The sequence below is a fragment of the Charadrius vociferus genome, unplaced genomic scaffold (assembly GCF_000708025.1).
Source record: "Charadrius vociferus isolate BGI_N301 unplaced genomic scaffold, ASM70802v2 scaffold259, whole genome shotgun sequence".
Classification (NCBI taxonomy): domain Eukaryota; kingdom Metazoa; phylum Chordata; class Aves; order Charadriiformes; family Charadriidae; genus Charadrius; species Charadrius vociferus.
In genome coordinates, this window is record NW_009661368.1 from 4,535,864 (window position 1) to 4,549,909 (window position 14,046).

General features: G+C 43.9%; 1 protein-coding gene across 2 annotated transcripts; it reads right to left on the reverse strand.

Moving 5' to 3' along the window:
* Window positions 1–380: 380 nt before the first annotated feature.
* On the reverse strand, window positions 381–9,309 carry TPX2 (TPX2, microtubule-associated). Of its 2 annotated transcripts, none has more exons than XM_009893397.1 (16): window positions 9,166–9,309; window positions 8,762–8,884; window positions 8,447–8,567; window positions 7,771–7,902; window positions 6,960–7,082; window positions 6,379–6,512; window positions 5,903–6,060; window positions 5,302–5,473; window positions 5,016–5,154; window positions 4,271–4,487; window positions 3,945–4,043; window positions 3,035–3,211; window positions 2,744–2,890; window positions 2,074–2,185; window positions 1,229–1,416; window positions 381–787 (listed from the first exon to the last, which is right to left on the reverse strand). In XM_009893397.1, exons 1-16 carry the CDS (start codon window positions 9,266–9,268, stop codon window positions 677–679), a joined length of 2,256 nt encoding a protein of 751 aa, XP_009891699.1. In that variant the 5' UTR covers window positions 9,269–9,309; the 3' UTR covers window positions 381–676. The 2 variants fall into 2 exon arrangements, with proteins under 2 accessions (XP_009891699.1, XP_009891700.1); XM_009893398.1 differs by having other exon boundaries at window positions 568–787; window positions 1,229–1,395; window positions 9,166–9,268.
* Window positions 9,310–14,046: the final 4,737 nt, after the last annotated feature.

A 14,046-nucleotide genomic window follows, 5' to 3' on the forward strand; every position in this document is an offset into this window, starting at 1 on the left:
GCTTACAGCACGTCATTTGTCAGTTAAGTGGTTCCCCAAATAGAACGACTTCAGTTATAAAACAGCAGAAGGTTTAATGCTCTAATATACACAGCGAACTACATTAAAGTGTGGGCAAGATTCACATTAGCACTCGTCTAAAAATCAAGAAGGATCAGACCTGCAATATGCTGGCTTGCAGAAGCCACATTACTTAACACAATTCAAGCATAATACAGACTACAAGTCTGAGAAACAGACACTTGAAACCAATAAATACTTAGATGTACAAAGACAAGCCAGCTCTTCCAGATGCACACATTCTTGTATGTTCACAGAGTGCCCTTTACCGAAAATTCTTCTGCAGGAAAGGGATTGGGCCCACTAGCAAGAGACAGCGATCAGATTAGGCATTTTTATTTAGTTCAGGTACACAATATTTGTATACAATATAAAACCTGGCTTAGTCTTTAGAGAAAAAGATGTCTAGATGTGAAGCGAGGCCGTATGGCACTGCCTGAATGCCGTGCCTCAGCCACCTGCCTCAGGTGGAGTAAAACTACTCAATATAACAATAAATGGAAAAAAAGTATGGGAATTGAGACTGAGCAGTCATGTAAAAACAACTGTTCCCTCTCTGCCTATCAAGAGAGTGGAGAGGGATGGGATCTCCCTCCTATTATCACGTTGATGCATATCAGCACCTGAATCTATCTGAGAAGTTGGGAGACTTCGGCATAGTCAGTGGCTGATCACTGGGCTTCACTTCTACGCTGCGGTATTTGCGTATTGGGTTTGCCTTGTGAACCTGTAAAAAGGAAAAAAATGAAATAAATCAAGGACAAAATGAAGCAAATGGTTGCAGTTATGATGAAGCTGAAACTTGCAGGCGAGCCAATGGTGGGATGAAGACAGGCATCTGTCTACATGACTACCACACTACCTAGTGAGCCACCGGGAACATGTAAGGCACTTTGGGGTTGTGGATTTTACAAAGTTCATTCTGCTCCAAGTGCCACACACATACAGCTCCAAAAAAACAGTCACTTCAGCAGGGCTGCCTTTTTTTGGTTTGTTTTTGTTTTTTTTTTTTAAAGACCAGCTGTACAGTTAACAAGGAGTCAGTTTGCAACAGGGAAACTTGAAAAGACCGTCTTAATGGAACTCAACATTGACATTAGCTCATTTAGTATATTCACACATCCCTTTGGGTTACTTTACAGCCCCTGTTCAGAAATAGCTCACTTACCAGTTCTTGTCTTAGCTTAGCAACTTCTTCCTTTTCACGCTCCTCTTGTTGCTGTCTGACCTGCTCCTGATGCCTCTCCCTTATGGCTTCTTTATCTGCCAATCGTTTTTCAAATTCTTGCCGCTCTTTAGCTCTTTTTTCCGTTGCCAGCTCAAAGCTTTCAGGAACTATGGAACCAGAAAGGCTCTCTAAGTTTAGAAATAGAGGAGATAACATTGGTGCAGACAGTCAGGTAAAGCAGAGCAGTACTAGCATCAAGTGGAAGCCTCTCTCTGGAGCGCTTCACCATGCAAGGGGAGTTAATAGATACCTCCAGGCTTCAGGAAAAGAGAAAACTTTACGCCCAAACGTGAGCAGTGTTAATGCAGACGTTACCCCATCACGGGTGTTCTCATAGGAGGGAGCAAGCACACAATTGTTAGTACAAAAAAATTTCTGGCTGGTTCTATACCCTACAAAGGTTAGTTTACCCTAAGCTGTAGATGCCTTCATCTCATTAGATATGGGAGGAAAAGACTGACAGCTGCTGCAGAAATGCCAGCTGTCTCCACAGGGAGCTCCTTGCATACTATTTACCCTTATCCCAAGCTAGCACACATCAATCATCTGCCAATTGTAGCATAGCTGTTAAATACAGCTGCCATGTTAGTGCAGGACAGCGCGGCAGTGGAGAGGAAACTCCTCTGCTCCCTGGGGACACATGCTGTTAGGGAATTAGTTGATTAAGTGCAGGGCACTATTGGCTGTGCTGATAAAGAAGAGGCAACAGCCAGTCTAAACATCATTTAATTGCATCAGTTCTGAGTTATCAGCCAAGACTGTGTAGCAAGTACTTGTAACTCCACCTGATAAAAGCATGTTTTCCTTTTTAGGCACAAAAGGCTCCTGGTACACCACTGTGTTGGGACGAGCTTTAAAACATGCCGCCTCTTTCTGCCTTTTCAAGTCTTCTTTAAGCTGCAAGAGAAGAGAGGCCATCAAATGCCAGGCATAAGAAAAAGACCAATCCCCCCACATAGACTTCACAGCACTCCCAACACTGGAAAAGTCAGGTTGACTTAGATCAAGTCATTTGCATAGAAAATTACATTAAAGCCAAGAAGTTGTGTCACTTGTTGCCTGCTGGTTACTTTTGCCAAAAATAGCCTGAAGATGATTTCAGGTGTCCACTACAGACTTGACACGAGAAAAGCAGTATATTATTTCTATGTCAATAAATCCCCAAGCATAGAGATGGTCAAAAGGATCCAGCAGCACATAGTTGCTGCATAGAAAATACCCCAACAGCTGTTCATGCAGTTGTGGTAAATCCCATCACTTACCATAAAGGGAGAAAAAACAAACAAACAATCCACCAATCCTTAAGCCAGAGCTCAAGTCTCATGGCAGGGACAAGATAATTCATTGCTCAAACTCAGATGCTGATTCAACTCAAGCAGGACATTTTCTGAAGTCAATGACAACTCCACTACCTGCTTGAAGTCTAGTCATACCTGTTATTCCTTTTCATCCTACCTGCTGTTTCCAGCTCTGTAGCTTGGCAGCTCCCCGTTCATCAACCTGCAGATTGAATGGTTCAGGCTGAGTTGGGTTTTTGACCTTCTTTTCTGGCAGCTTAACATGGTCAAAGTAAGGTAGAGGTAACGCTTTGAACTTCGGCACCTGAAAGAAACAATTTGAAATATTTCTTTTCTCAAAGGCATAAAGCTTTGGAAGTTTTACAGCCAACAGCAAGAGGCAAGTCCCGAGTCCTGCCATACCCTTTTTACTTAAGGAGTGGAAGTCAAGGTAGCTTTTAGTTCTTACCTCTTCCTTCTGCAATTCTTCTATTTTTTTCTCTTTTTGTATTTGCCGCTCTCTGTCACGAGCATCGAAAGAGAAGGGGCAAACTTCCACATGCCTCTGCTCTGGCATTTTAGGTTTGAAGGGCACTCCATAATGTGGCATAGGGTTAGCTTTGATCACGGGGACCACCTCTTTTTCCTAAAGAGATATTAACGTTAGGATCTGACACAGCACCAGATTTTTTGTTTTTGTAGAAAGAATGTAACTCCTGCCAAAAAAGCCATGAATACTAGAGTTCTTCTAATAAGGGTCACAACAGCATGAAGCAAAAGCTCTGGACACTGCAAAAATTAGTAATCCAGAAGAGTTCCAATTTACAGGCATCCTGAACCACAGGCAAGTTCTTCCTCTTTCCAAACCATTATCAGTTCTAGTACTCATCCAAATCAGACTGCAATTCTTTAACATCCTCTTCACAAGAGGAAAGGCAGGAAGGACTGGAGGTATTCTGAATCCTGTCCCCCACCTCCAGGGATCTAGAGCGATTGCCAGGAGAAGAAAGGTCATGTGCAATATCTGCCCTTCTCAATAGCAGAATAGGGAAGGGCAATGTCCTTTAGAAATTTAAGCAATTCACTTCCCTCATTCATAGCAGCAACACCTCAGAAACCCAAGTCAGTGCCCTCGTGTTTAAATTGAGTTATTTCATTTTGTACGAGAATTCAGTTTCTGTAAAATGAGTACCAGCAACCAGATCGTTAGAAGGGAATGACACAGAGAAAGATGACCACTGGAAGAACTGCATAACAGGAGGGAAGGGGCAAACTGAACCACAACATCACACCCAACTGGCAGAGGTATGGCAAGCTGGTCAAGGCTGTCACCGTGGTGGAATCAGAACGCCTCACTACAGCCCATTCACAACAGTTACCTTTTCTTCATCTCTGCCAGACGTTCGGGTTCTGCTTTTCAAGGTGAAGACTGGAGACTTGGGGACTGTAACAGGAAGCGCTTTCTTCTCTGGAACACCCTGTTCAGAAGAGCCAGTAAAGAGTTACTCAAGCCCAAGTACCAAAAAAAAAAAAAGCGCTAAAGAGAAACTATGCAGCATAGCACAGTATGTACTCATTGCAATCCTTAAAGACAGATAGTGTTTACTGAAGATTATTAAATACATAATGCAACATAGCTACAGACATTTTGAAGCTAATTGCCACCTCAGTCCTAATTCCCAGGTCTAAGTATTACTAAACTTACCACAACGTCCTCCAGGATTTTCGTTGGACATGGCCTGGAATGGAATTCAAAGTGCTCTTCCCCCTGCTGCTTCTTACTCTCACGCTCCTGAATCCTTTTTTCTATTTCCAACTCAAAGCCAATGGGTTGCGTGAGTTCCTTCACAGGGGGTTTCTTGGGCAGGAGTGGTCCACCCTCAAAGATTTTGTGATCGAGTTCTCGTGCTTTGAATTTGTACCTACACAGAAAAAACAAGAGAGTCACAACATATTGTACATGGCAAGATGCAGCTTCTAGCGAATGGCTTCTCTCACAGCACAGAAGAGCAATAGACTCAGGTACAGAAGCAGTTGTGCCACACACACAGGTTACATAGTTCACAGCTCTAGTTAGCAACTCCTCCTTTGCTTTTGAAACAGCAGGATGCTAAGGAAAACCTTGTTTGGAAATCCAAAACTTTGTCTACAGGAGAGTTTTGAAGTGCACACAGGCTGTACTGCTACACTGGGTTTGCTTTACTAATCATAAGCTGTACCCAAGCCAAGATCATTCTCCTAAGAGTACTTTCTTCAAAATGAATTGGCTACTTTTCACATCCCTATGATCAGTGCCATAGGATTATGCACAAGCTAAAAGAATCTCAATGTTTTTATGCTACTCATTCTTTTATGAAAAAAGAATTCCTGAGAAGTGATATTTTGGCATCTGAAAGATGTTTCCAGTGTGGTACAATTCTCTCTTGGACGACTAGATTAAGTTTACTTACTGTTGAATTTTTTCCAATTCCTCTGCTTCTAACTCTGCTGTAGTTTTGCAGGTGACAGGTCTGAAGCGCTGCTTTGTTAGAAGCACCGGCGTTTTAGGGTTTGTAATCCGAGCTTTCACCACCTTTCCTGGAACCGGGCCTATAAATTCAAGTCACAGAGACTAGCAGTTAACGGCAAGGCCTGCAACAGACATCGATTGCTCAGTAGAGCAGTCAAAGCATCGTTCTTGTTCTATCACCATCTCTGTGGACAGCCTCCTGGCTGGACATAGCCAGGACTGCTCACCTTCATCTGATTTCCTGCTCCTCAAATGATAACGAGAGGGCGTGCGTTTTTGGAATGCTTCTACCTGCTCAGCAAGGGACACATATTCTGATGTGGTTTCTTCAAGTTTTCTTTTGTTTCCCTGGGACAGGTTGAAAGGTTTGGGGATAGTGGGTCCCTTTGGCATTCGCCCCTGAAGACAAAAAAATACAGTCATTATGGCCATTTAACACAGGATACTTTGATGACATTTCTTTTCCCCACTGATTCACAGTATCTGTCCCTTCCCCTTATTGAAAAGAAGATAACACTTAACATTAGACTTAAGTCTTAACTGTCTGAACACGCACAAACTAGTCTGGGATACTGTATGGAGTGGAAGATTAAAGCATGAAATGTAACGACCGGAAGATACGACATTAAAGGGCCCTTTTCAAAAGGGTCCTTTAGAGTCTTGTAGCAATGTGGATATGTCACGAGCTAACAGTTATGTTTGCACAATGCTCGCCTCTCCTATGGTAACCCTCTTTGCAGGTTACCAGCAGCATGTGTGTTGCAAAAGCAGAAAGAAGGTGATGTCAAGAATGAGTCAGCTCACTACAGGCAATATTCTAGTTCTCACCGGAGAAGGAGGATGCTTTCTCAGTACCGCTGCAAAATCCAGTTCCTTGTACTCATTCCCAGGCTGGCTTTCCACATGTTGTTTAATTCTACTCTCCGTGCAGAAGTGGAAGTCAATTGGCTTTGTTACTTGACCAACAGTTCTCTTCACAGGTTGTCCTAAAGAAAAAGAGCATGTAAGATCTGGAAGCTTTTTGGAGTGGGCGACTGGGGAGGTGGCGGGGGGGCGGGGCATGGAGAAGGCATTTACTTTCTAATAACTTGAACATTTTTTTAGACACCTCATCTATAACTTTTCAAAACATGACAAAAACCAAACCAACCTCTTTCCAGGCAGTTTAGGGGCTGATCTACATTAAAAGCCTCCTAATATTTGTTATAAAATCTGAATGTTTTTAAAAGTACTTGTACAGCTCTACGCAGTGGTCTCCAGCTGAGCCCAGTACAGCTTCAATTTGCAATTCAGCTAGAGCCCACCTGCTCCAGCAATAGCTGCTTTTAGAGACTCCTCATTCCTCTTCCGCAGCTCCATAACCTCCCGCTGCAACTGCTGCATCTTCTCCAGCTCCTGCTCCTCTGTACTCTTCAGCTTGCCAGAAACATTGGTCCTCCTGCAGAAGCATGTTAAAGACTGAGATATGCCTCCCTGTTTCAGTGGTTCACAGCATGATGTTTATGCAATGGAATATGCTTATATCTGACTTCACTGCAGAAGCATCAATCATTGTAAAAGCATACACTGTAGAAAAGATCTGTTTGGATTTTGTTTCCTCAAGAAAGCTTGTAGCTAACTGCTATGCTGCACACACATTTGCTGTATGCATGCTTCATCCATTAGCAAGACCAACTCTTTCCTCAAATTAAAATTAAAAGTAAAAGCTTTCCTCTACCCAGGATCAGATGGTGAAGTACATTTCATCCTAATATTGTTGCCTTGATCTGGTGTTTACTAAATATGACACCATCACATGCTAAGTTGAAGCTGAAAACACTCTAGCCAGGGCTGTCACCTAAATCAACTGTGATTAGCAAAGACAAATCACAAGAAAGCTACGTACTTTAACACTGTTGGCTTGGAGGGCACGGTCAGTTCACTTTTTCCTCTCCCTGGGGAGAGGTCAGGATTCTGCAGAGGCTCTCTCTTCATGGTTACTTCTGTCAGCTTCTCTCTGCTGCTAGAACTAAGGTAACAAGTTATTACAAACAAACCACTCGATTTAACTGTGCTCTAAATGAAAGATCACCTGCAGTTCTCGCCACCGTGCACAAAATCCCAACACCTGGCAAGGTCTAACATATGCCAGACTGGCCTTACCTCACCACGGGGCCAGGTATAGATCGTCTAGTTTTCCCTGGTACTCTAAGGCTGTAGAAGGGAAGATGAATTACTGAGTTTTTGGAACTTAAGGTTTCCTTGAGGAGGTAGGTGTACTGTAGTTCATCTAGGTACAGCAGTGTTTGAAAGACAGCACTTCAATTTCCTGACCTCAAGCTTATCACCATATGATATCTTAGTGGTTAAACTAATTTGAGAAATATTTCAGCTGCGACTCTTTCACAGCTTATGACTGCCTGATGACTTCCTGATAGACAAGTTAAGCCAAATTTAAAGCTAGCTGACAGACGTCGAGTATGAAGTAAGAAGCTTAAGAAACCCAAGCTTATTTCATTCACATCTCTACCTCCAAATAGAGCAATTCCTTCAGGTCTTACAGCCATTTCTTCTTGCTTACAAAACCAGTACCAGGAATCAGGTTTTGGGCACCTCCCCCCAACCTTGAGAACCCTCTCAGAGAAGTGGAAATCCTTTCCAAAGAAACAGTTGTATTCCCCTTACCAGCCCCAAACACAAGTACTTTGACGACTTACATTCTCATTTTTTTCAGGGGTGGAGCCTCTTCCTTATTAACCAAGGCATTAGCATTTCTCTCCACTTTGCTTCTAGCTGGCTGTTTGCGTTGCTGTGTTTTTCTCTGCTTTGTACCCTGTCTTCTACCCGGTCTAGAGTAGAATAGAAAATGGAGGTTAGCTTTTCCACGGGTCTGAGAAGACACAATCTGTATAACACTTTATGTCAGTGCATCACCTAACACCAACATGCCCCCTTCGGCAAACTGTGTGTTTAACACAACAATCCAAATGCAGCACAAGTTATTTAAGTTTAACAATCCAAAAACTTAATATTCCTTGGTATACATGAGCACACGCAGCCTCTTGCATTCATATCTAGAATGAGTTCTGCCCAACTCAGGCAGATATAAACAAAGAAACTTTATAAGCCACTTCAGTTTCAGATATCCTCACACTCCAGAAGCTCCTAGTGCTACCAAGTCTCATTTGGCAAGTGTGAGAGACACTGCATTACATTTCCACCCCTAGAAATTGTCCCTCCAGCTTAGGAAGCAGATCAGCTGTCCCAGTACAGAGTCTCTGGGCTGGAAAACTTCAGACCCATAGGATGACCCAAGAACAGCTAGAACTGTAGATCCTGAGAGCAAGTTACACCGTCATCAATCTTCATGCAAACAGAAGACAAGTATTTCACCTTTGAGAGGCCTCTGCAGGAACAGCAGCTCTCCAGCTCTCCAGGGATCCAACAATATTCTGAGGAGCCACATTGGTCTCCATGCCTTCTGCTTCTCCATCCTCTTCATCATGGCTTTCACCTGAGAACAGTGACAAATTTTAGCTCATATATATACACACACACAGAGGAATGCTAAAGTGAAACCACATGAGACCTTGCTAGAAAACAATACATGAAGACGGTCCCACAGAAGCCAGACTGAGGCCTTTTCATTTAGCCAGTGAAAAGCAGGTAAAATTTATTCTCTCCCCGCCCCATACCATGCCAGCTTACTCATTGTTATTCCTTGTGATGTGACAGAAGACAAAATATCAGGCTTTGAGAAAGCAAGGCTGTTCTGCGAGACCTTTGCCAGATTTTCTGCAGGAGGGACATTCTCCAGATTGGCTTTTTGGTCTGTGAGGAAAAAGAGACTTTCACTAAACATACTATGTTAGGAATTTTTAACAATACCTCAGAATCTCATTATGATGTTAACAAAGTCATTTGTCAAGTTACAGATGACAATCAAAGTTTAAATACAAAAACAAAAGAAAAAAAAAAAACCCCAAGCACGATGAATGATGCATTTAACAACATGACTAATCCATTTTGGCACTGAAGCCAGGCCCAAAACAAGGATCACGCCAAGCCCTCACCCAAAGAGAAAACAAACCAAGGAGTTGGAAGCAACTTACCAAACCAGGAGTCTGGATTGTGTACATCATCATCATTTAGAGACGCAAAGTTGATGCAAGGGTTTGGGACATCAAAGGAATAGCGAGATTCTGGGCGAGACATCTTCACCTTCTCACTGTCCCCGTGAGTCCTCTGCTTGCACTGCTACAGTCCTTTAGACAACAAGCATTTGTCACCTGTTATACCAAACCCCAATGCAGGTGTTGGCTAAATCATCCACCTCTCTTCCTCTGCACAATTTCTAGAAAGATGCTGGGACAACCTTTGGTACCTTTTCCTGTCTTGTAATTCACAGCCTTCAGACAGAACACCTCATAAGCAATGCAGTTTTTTTATTCTACTACTGATTGACAAACCTAAGGAGATTTTACCACTGTTGACATTTGCAAGTTCAAAAGTATCCAAAAAGATCAAGTTTTGAAGGTTTTCTTTGTACCTGTAGGTGCTAGAATTGTATTTTTTAATGGGAAGTAAAGTACAAAGCTTTCCAGAGAGCAACTGGTTTGCCCTTCCCTCCCTCCCCACACACAGCAAAGAGGAGGCACAGATTTATGAAGCAAGAGCCTGATGATGAGGTTGACCCCAGAGCACTGCAAAGTGCAGCCTTTCTCCCTCTGAAGGGCTACAAACAAGAAGTAATGACACAAACGTGCTCTTCTGTAGAGTAAATTGATTTCCAAAGCAGGAACAGAGTTCTTTAGAGTATTGTTACTGGGCGAAAATTAGGAAGAAGGGCAGCGTAGGATCCTTACTGCATTCCCCTGCATGACCCTGATGCTGGCCAGGCTGTAAACAAAACAAGTACTGTGACTGTGTCAAGAACAGTCCCTGCAGTTAATTAGTGGAGCACTGACAGCAAGAGGAGTCCCTGTGTCAACAGGTGATACTAAACTCAACAGAACAGGAATAAAGCCAGTGACAAAGTTATAAACCCTTTAATCATAACAAAATCTTTTTGCAAAGGTGTTTTCATGCTTTCATGATGCCTCGCACAGCTGCAAGGCAAAGCCCATGAGGATGCGTTATAAAACACTCCCTAAGGAAATCACCTGAACTTTGCTTTTATGAATCCAACCAACTCTATAACAGCATATTCTTAATCCAAAGTCTCAGACCTAAACCATCTGTGTCTAGGCAGACCACACATAGTTCAACCCAGACAGTATGCTCCATAAATAAGAAAATGTTCGAGAGTAAACCATTGTCCCTCCCTTCTGAAGATGGCTGCCCTGAGAAGTCTTCAGTTCCCCCACACAGAGTTGTGATAGTTAAGGGGAAGAATGTCAGTACAGAAGTGTCAGTTACACGACTGTGAAGATGTCAGGGTAGGACCCAAAGAAGGCAAACAGAAGAATCAGAGCCAAAACCAACTGTAACCGAGCTCAAGACATGGCTGGAATCAAATGCTTTCCTACTGCCCTTAATCAAGATAGAGTTTCTGTCAACACTATCCACTTTTTTAAAAATCAAATGCGTCATCTGCATTCTCCCCTCACCCTCCCCAGTCAGTCCCTGAGTCGGAGCTCCAGGCATCATGTTTCATATCTACTTGTGCCCACTGCTATGCTGCTGCAGTTTCCAGCTTTTCGCTGTGTAAAGTCCATATTCTTTCATACTGTCAGCAGCCTTACCACCGACCTCACCACCAACCTCCCCTCTCTCCCCCTTCCTCCATCCCAGACAGAAGTAAATAGTCACAAAAAGAAAAGGAGCACATCAATGCCAGTTTAATACTCCCAAGTGTCTTGAAAGAGCCAGTGGGGAGGTAAAAGTTATCATGACTGAACTTGAGGGTCCATTTCAGTCAGATGAGCTCGCAGCATCTGCTTTTTTACAGATCCCTACGTATCCTCCGTGTCCCGCGTGGAATTGGATTTACTGTGAAGCAGCAGTTCACCGAAAGGCATCTCACTCCTCCACGCGTCGACTCAGCTTGCGACTGAGCTGCAGTCACTTAGGAACGTTACGGTGATTTATCACTTTGATATGCCCACGGCAATGCTTCTGCAATCGAAACAGGCTCAGCCAAGTACAGCCCGAAGCCTGCTGCCCACTCCCTTCAGGCATTTTAAAACACCTGATTGTGATTTTGACAGCAGAACCACCATTATCTCAACCTCTTCTTTAAAGACAGGAGGCAAAATTCTTTCTCTCCACTGTGGCGCTCTTCTACCAGAAGTGAGGTGCAGAAATTTCTTCTCATAAATAGGGACATTATCTAATTAGCAGGCACTGTATGCCTTTACCAGACAGTGATTACGGGCACACTGTAATCCTACATAAATACAGAATGGATTTAGAGCATAACCCTGCTGTCCCCCACACCTATCACCTTCTGTATCAACACTAGTGTTCACAGAGCTTTGCAGCGAGCCAGCCGGGGAGCCCTCACCCCCATTCTGCAGGATCAGCTGTCACCTGGTTTGCAAAGACCTGCTGACACCACCACTGGTGCGAGAAAGGAGGAGGATCTGGTCCTCTCGCTTTCAAAAATAGCCCAAATTCCTTTGATAAAAGTGACTGCCTAGCTAAAACCTTTATTCTCTTTCTAGGTCTGCTCTCCTCACTGACCTAAACGTGCTACACAGCCACAGCTCCATACAGTTTTTGTATGGAGCAGCACAGCCGTATCCACAAAGAGGAATAGATGACGAGTTTCTCTGCACATCAGGTTTCTTTTGAGTAACTACACTTTGGCACGTTCCAGAAGAGTGCCTTGGCCTGGTTTAGATTAGTTAGCTTTGAAAAAGGATTAAGCTAAATTGGAACGAGCATTCCTATCCCAGAATAAGACTGACCCAACAGCAAGTGCAATAGGTATTTCAGAATAACTTCACACCTCTCTCTAATCCAAATTAGCTTTAAAATGCTGACACGATTCCATCACAGATGCGCTCAGCATCTTTTTCTCAATGTAGTTGTTAATTTCTTGCCAAAAACATTAGGCCAGACAAGGCCAAAGAGGAGTAACTCCAACAAGACCTACGCAGTCCTGGCCAAGCTGCAGTGTGTGAAACTCAGCACCAACCACATCATAAAGGAGCACTTCACAATTATGATCAAACAAAAATGCTTCTTATTTTTAGAGCAGCAGCCCGATATGGACTGATGGTCATCAGGCAATACAATAAACAGCACCCACTGCCTGGGCCAAAGGACCCTCCCAGCTGTACAAACCTTTGAGAGAGGAACCAAATTAGAGGTCAGAAGGACAGAGAATGGCAGAGTTTGGGTTTGGGGGAGCACCAAGGTACAAACAGAAGGAGGGTGCAGAGAAGACATGCTTTTTCTTACAGTCTTGCAATGTAATTAGATAAGCCCCTAGTCAACTCGAGACAACACTTATCACAATACACCACTGGAGCTTCATAAGCTACAGGTGTTACTTACTCTGAAACCCTACCAGGACTGGAAAGGGGAAAAAACAGCACCAGATACATGAAAGGGATATTCCGAGTTACATCAGCAGATAAATCCGAAGCCAGTTGATCCACATGCCTCAAAACCAAAGATGGAATAAGCAAGAGAAGCTTTCCCAAGGACAAGAAAGCTGCACAGCAATTTGCTGCAGTAATTCCACTGCCTTCTACTGGGCGTTCAACACTGACTGCCATTTTAAACACAGGACACTGCACAAACCATGCAACTTGCTTAATTCAGCCTGGCAGCTTCTTTATTGTCCTACAAGCTAAAGCTTTCCATCCCTTTTATAGTGACAATCATCCAGAGTTCCCAGATGCTTTTCATGGGCTAGGTAAAATGGACAATTACAAGGGGCTGCAAAGTGCCTCTCTAGAGATACAGTCCTGCCACCACAGCCTCAAGGAAGCTATCCCACTACAAGACCGCCACGTGAACTCCTTCGCACGATGCCAGCAACCACTAACATAAGTCACCCTTGCTTCTCACTGAGCAGGGTTAAGTGAACACTTTAAACAAATTCTGGATCTATAGCTTCTCCTTCCTCTCTGGTGCTCCTCACTCAAAGCCGTGCTTTTCCGCAACGCAGGATCAACACTGAACTCACCATCTCAGGCACAGAACAGAGGAACGTTGCTGTTCCATTTTATAGTACTCAAATTGGGCGACAAGGTTTTTAACCCTACGCCAGTAAAAGATGAGCACGCAGAGAGCTCCGCAGATCACCCTGACCTGCCTAAAAGATGAGCACGCAGAGAGCTCCGCAGATCACCCTGACCTGCCGTCATTAGCCTACAGCAAAAGGAGGAGCAAGATGCTGGAGCAGCAGCTTTTCTCCCAAGCAGCTCACAGTGGCCCGGAGCCACCTCCCTTCCAACAGCCCAAAATAAACAGCCCTGACATCTCATGCTCTGTAAATATCCCGTAAGTTTTAGAAGACATAAAGATGGGACATTCTAAGAATAGCTGTTCAAGGAAAAGCAAATTATTTTTAGCCAGTATACACTCAACCTATTGTTAGGTAAGTTGAAGCTCCTCCAGTTTAAAAGAAGTGCTGTATAAAAATAGCTAACTTAATACCTTTTCTGTTACTTAAGCAAGATTTCGCTCCTTATCCCCTCTTTTTCCTAGGAAGCAGGATTTAGTTTGAGAAAAAGTAACGTAGTTTTTCTTAGCTCCAAAATTAAGATGCACATTTCAGGTGTTGAGCTGCGAGTGTGAGTAAGCAGCGAACAACACAGCACAGCGGGCAGCGCCGGTCCGGGCTGCCATTAGCACAGCACGGCGCTCTAGGCCCGCAATTAGCGCTCGGGGATTTAGGCCCACACTACGGGGGCTCCGGGTGCGATCCTGCCCTCCGGTCACGGCAAAAACGGCCCCGGACATGGGCTAAGCGCCCAGACCCGCTTTCCGCCTCCCTTTCCCAGCGGTGCTGGCAGGGGCCGGGGCCGTGTTGCCGA

Coding starts and splice junctions, on each gene's coding strand:
- TPX2 (XM_009893397.1), bottom strand. CDS start 9,268: ATGTCTCGCCCAGAATCTCGCTATTCCTTTGATGTCCCAAACCCTTGC. Junction 2,891..3,034: donor AAGAATTGCAGAAGGAAGAG/GTAAGAACTAAA, acceptor TGTTTCTTTCAG/GTGCCGAAGTTCAAAGCGTT. Junction 1,417..2,073: donor GGAAAACATGCTTTTATCAG/GTGGAGTTACAA, acceptor TTCTAAACTTAG/AGAGCCTTTCTGGTTCCATA.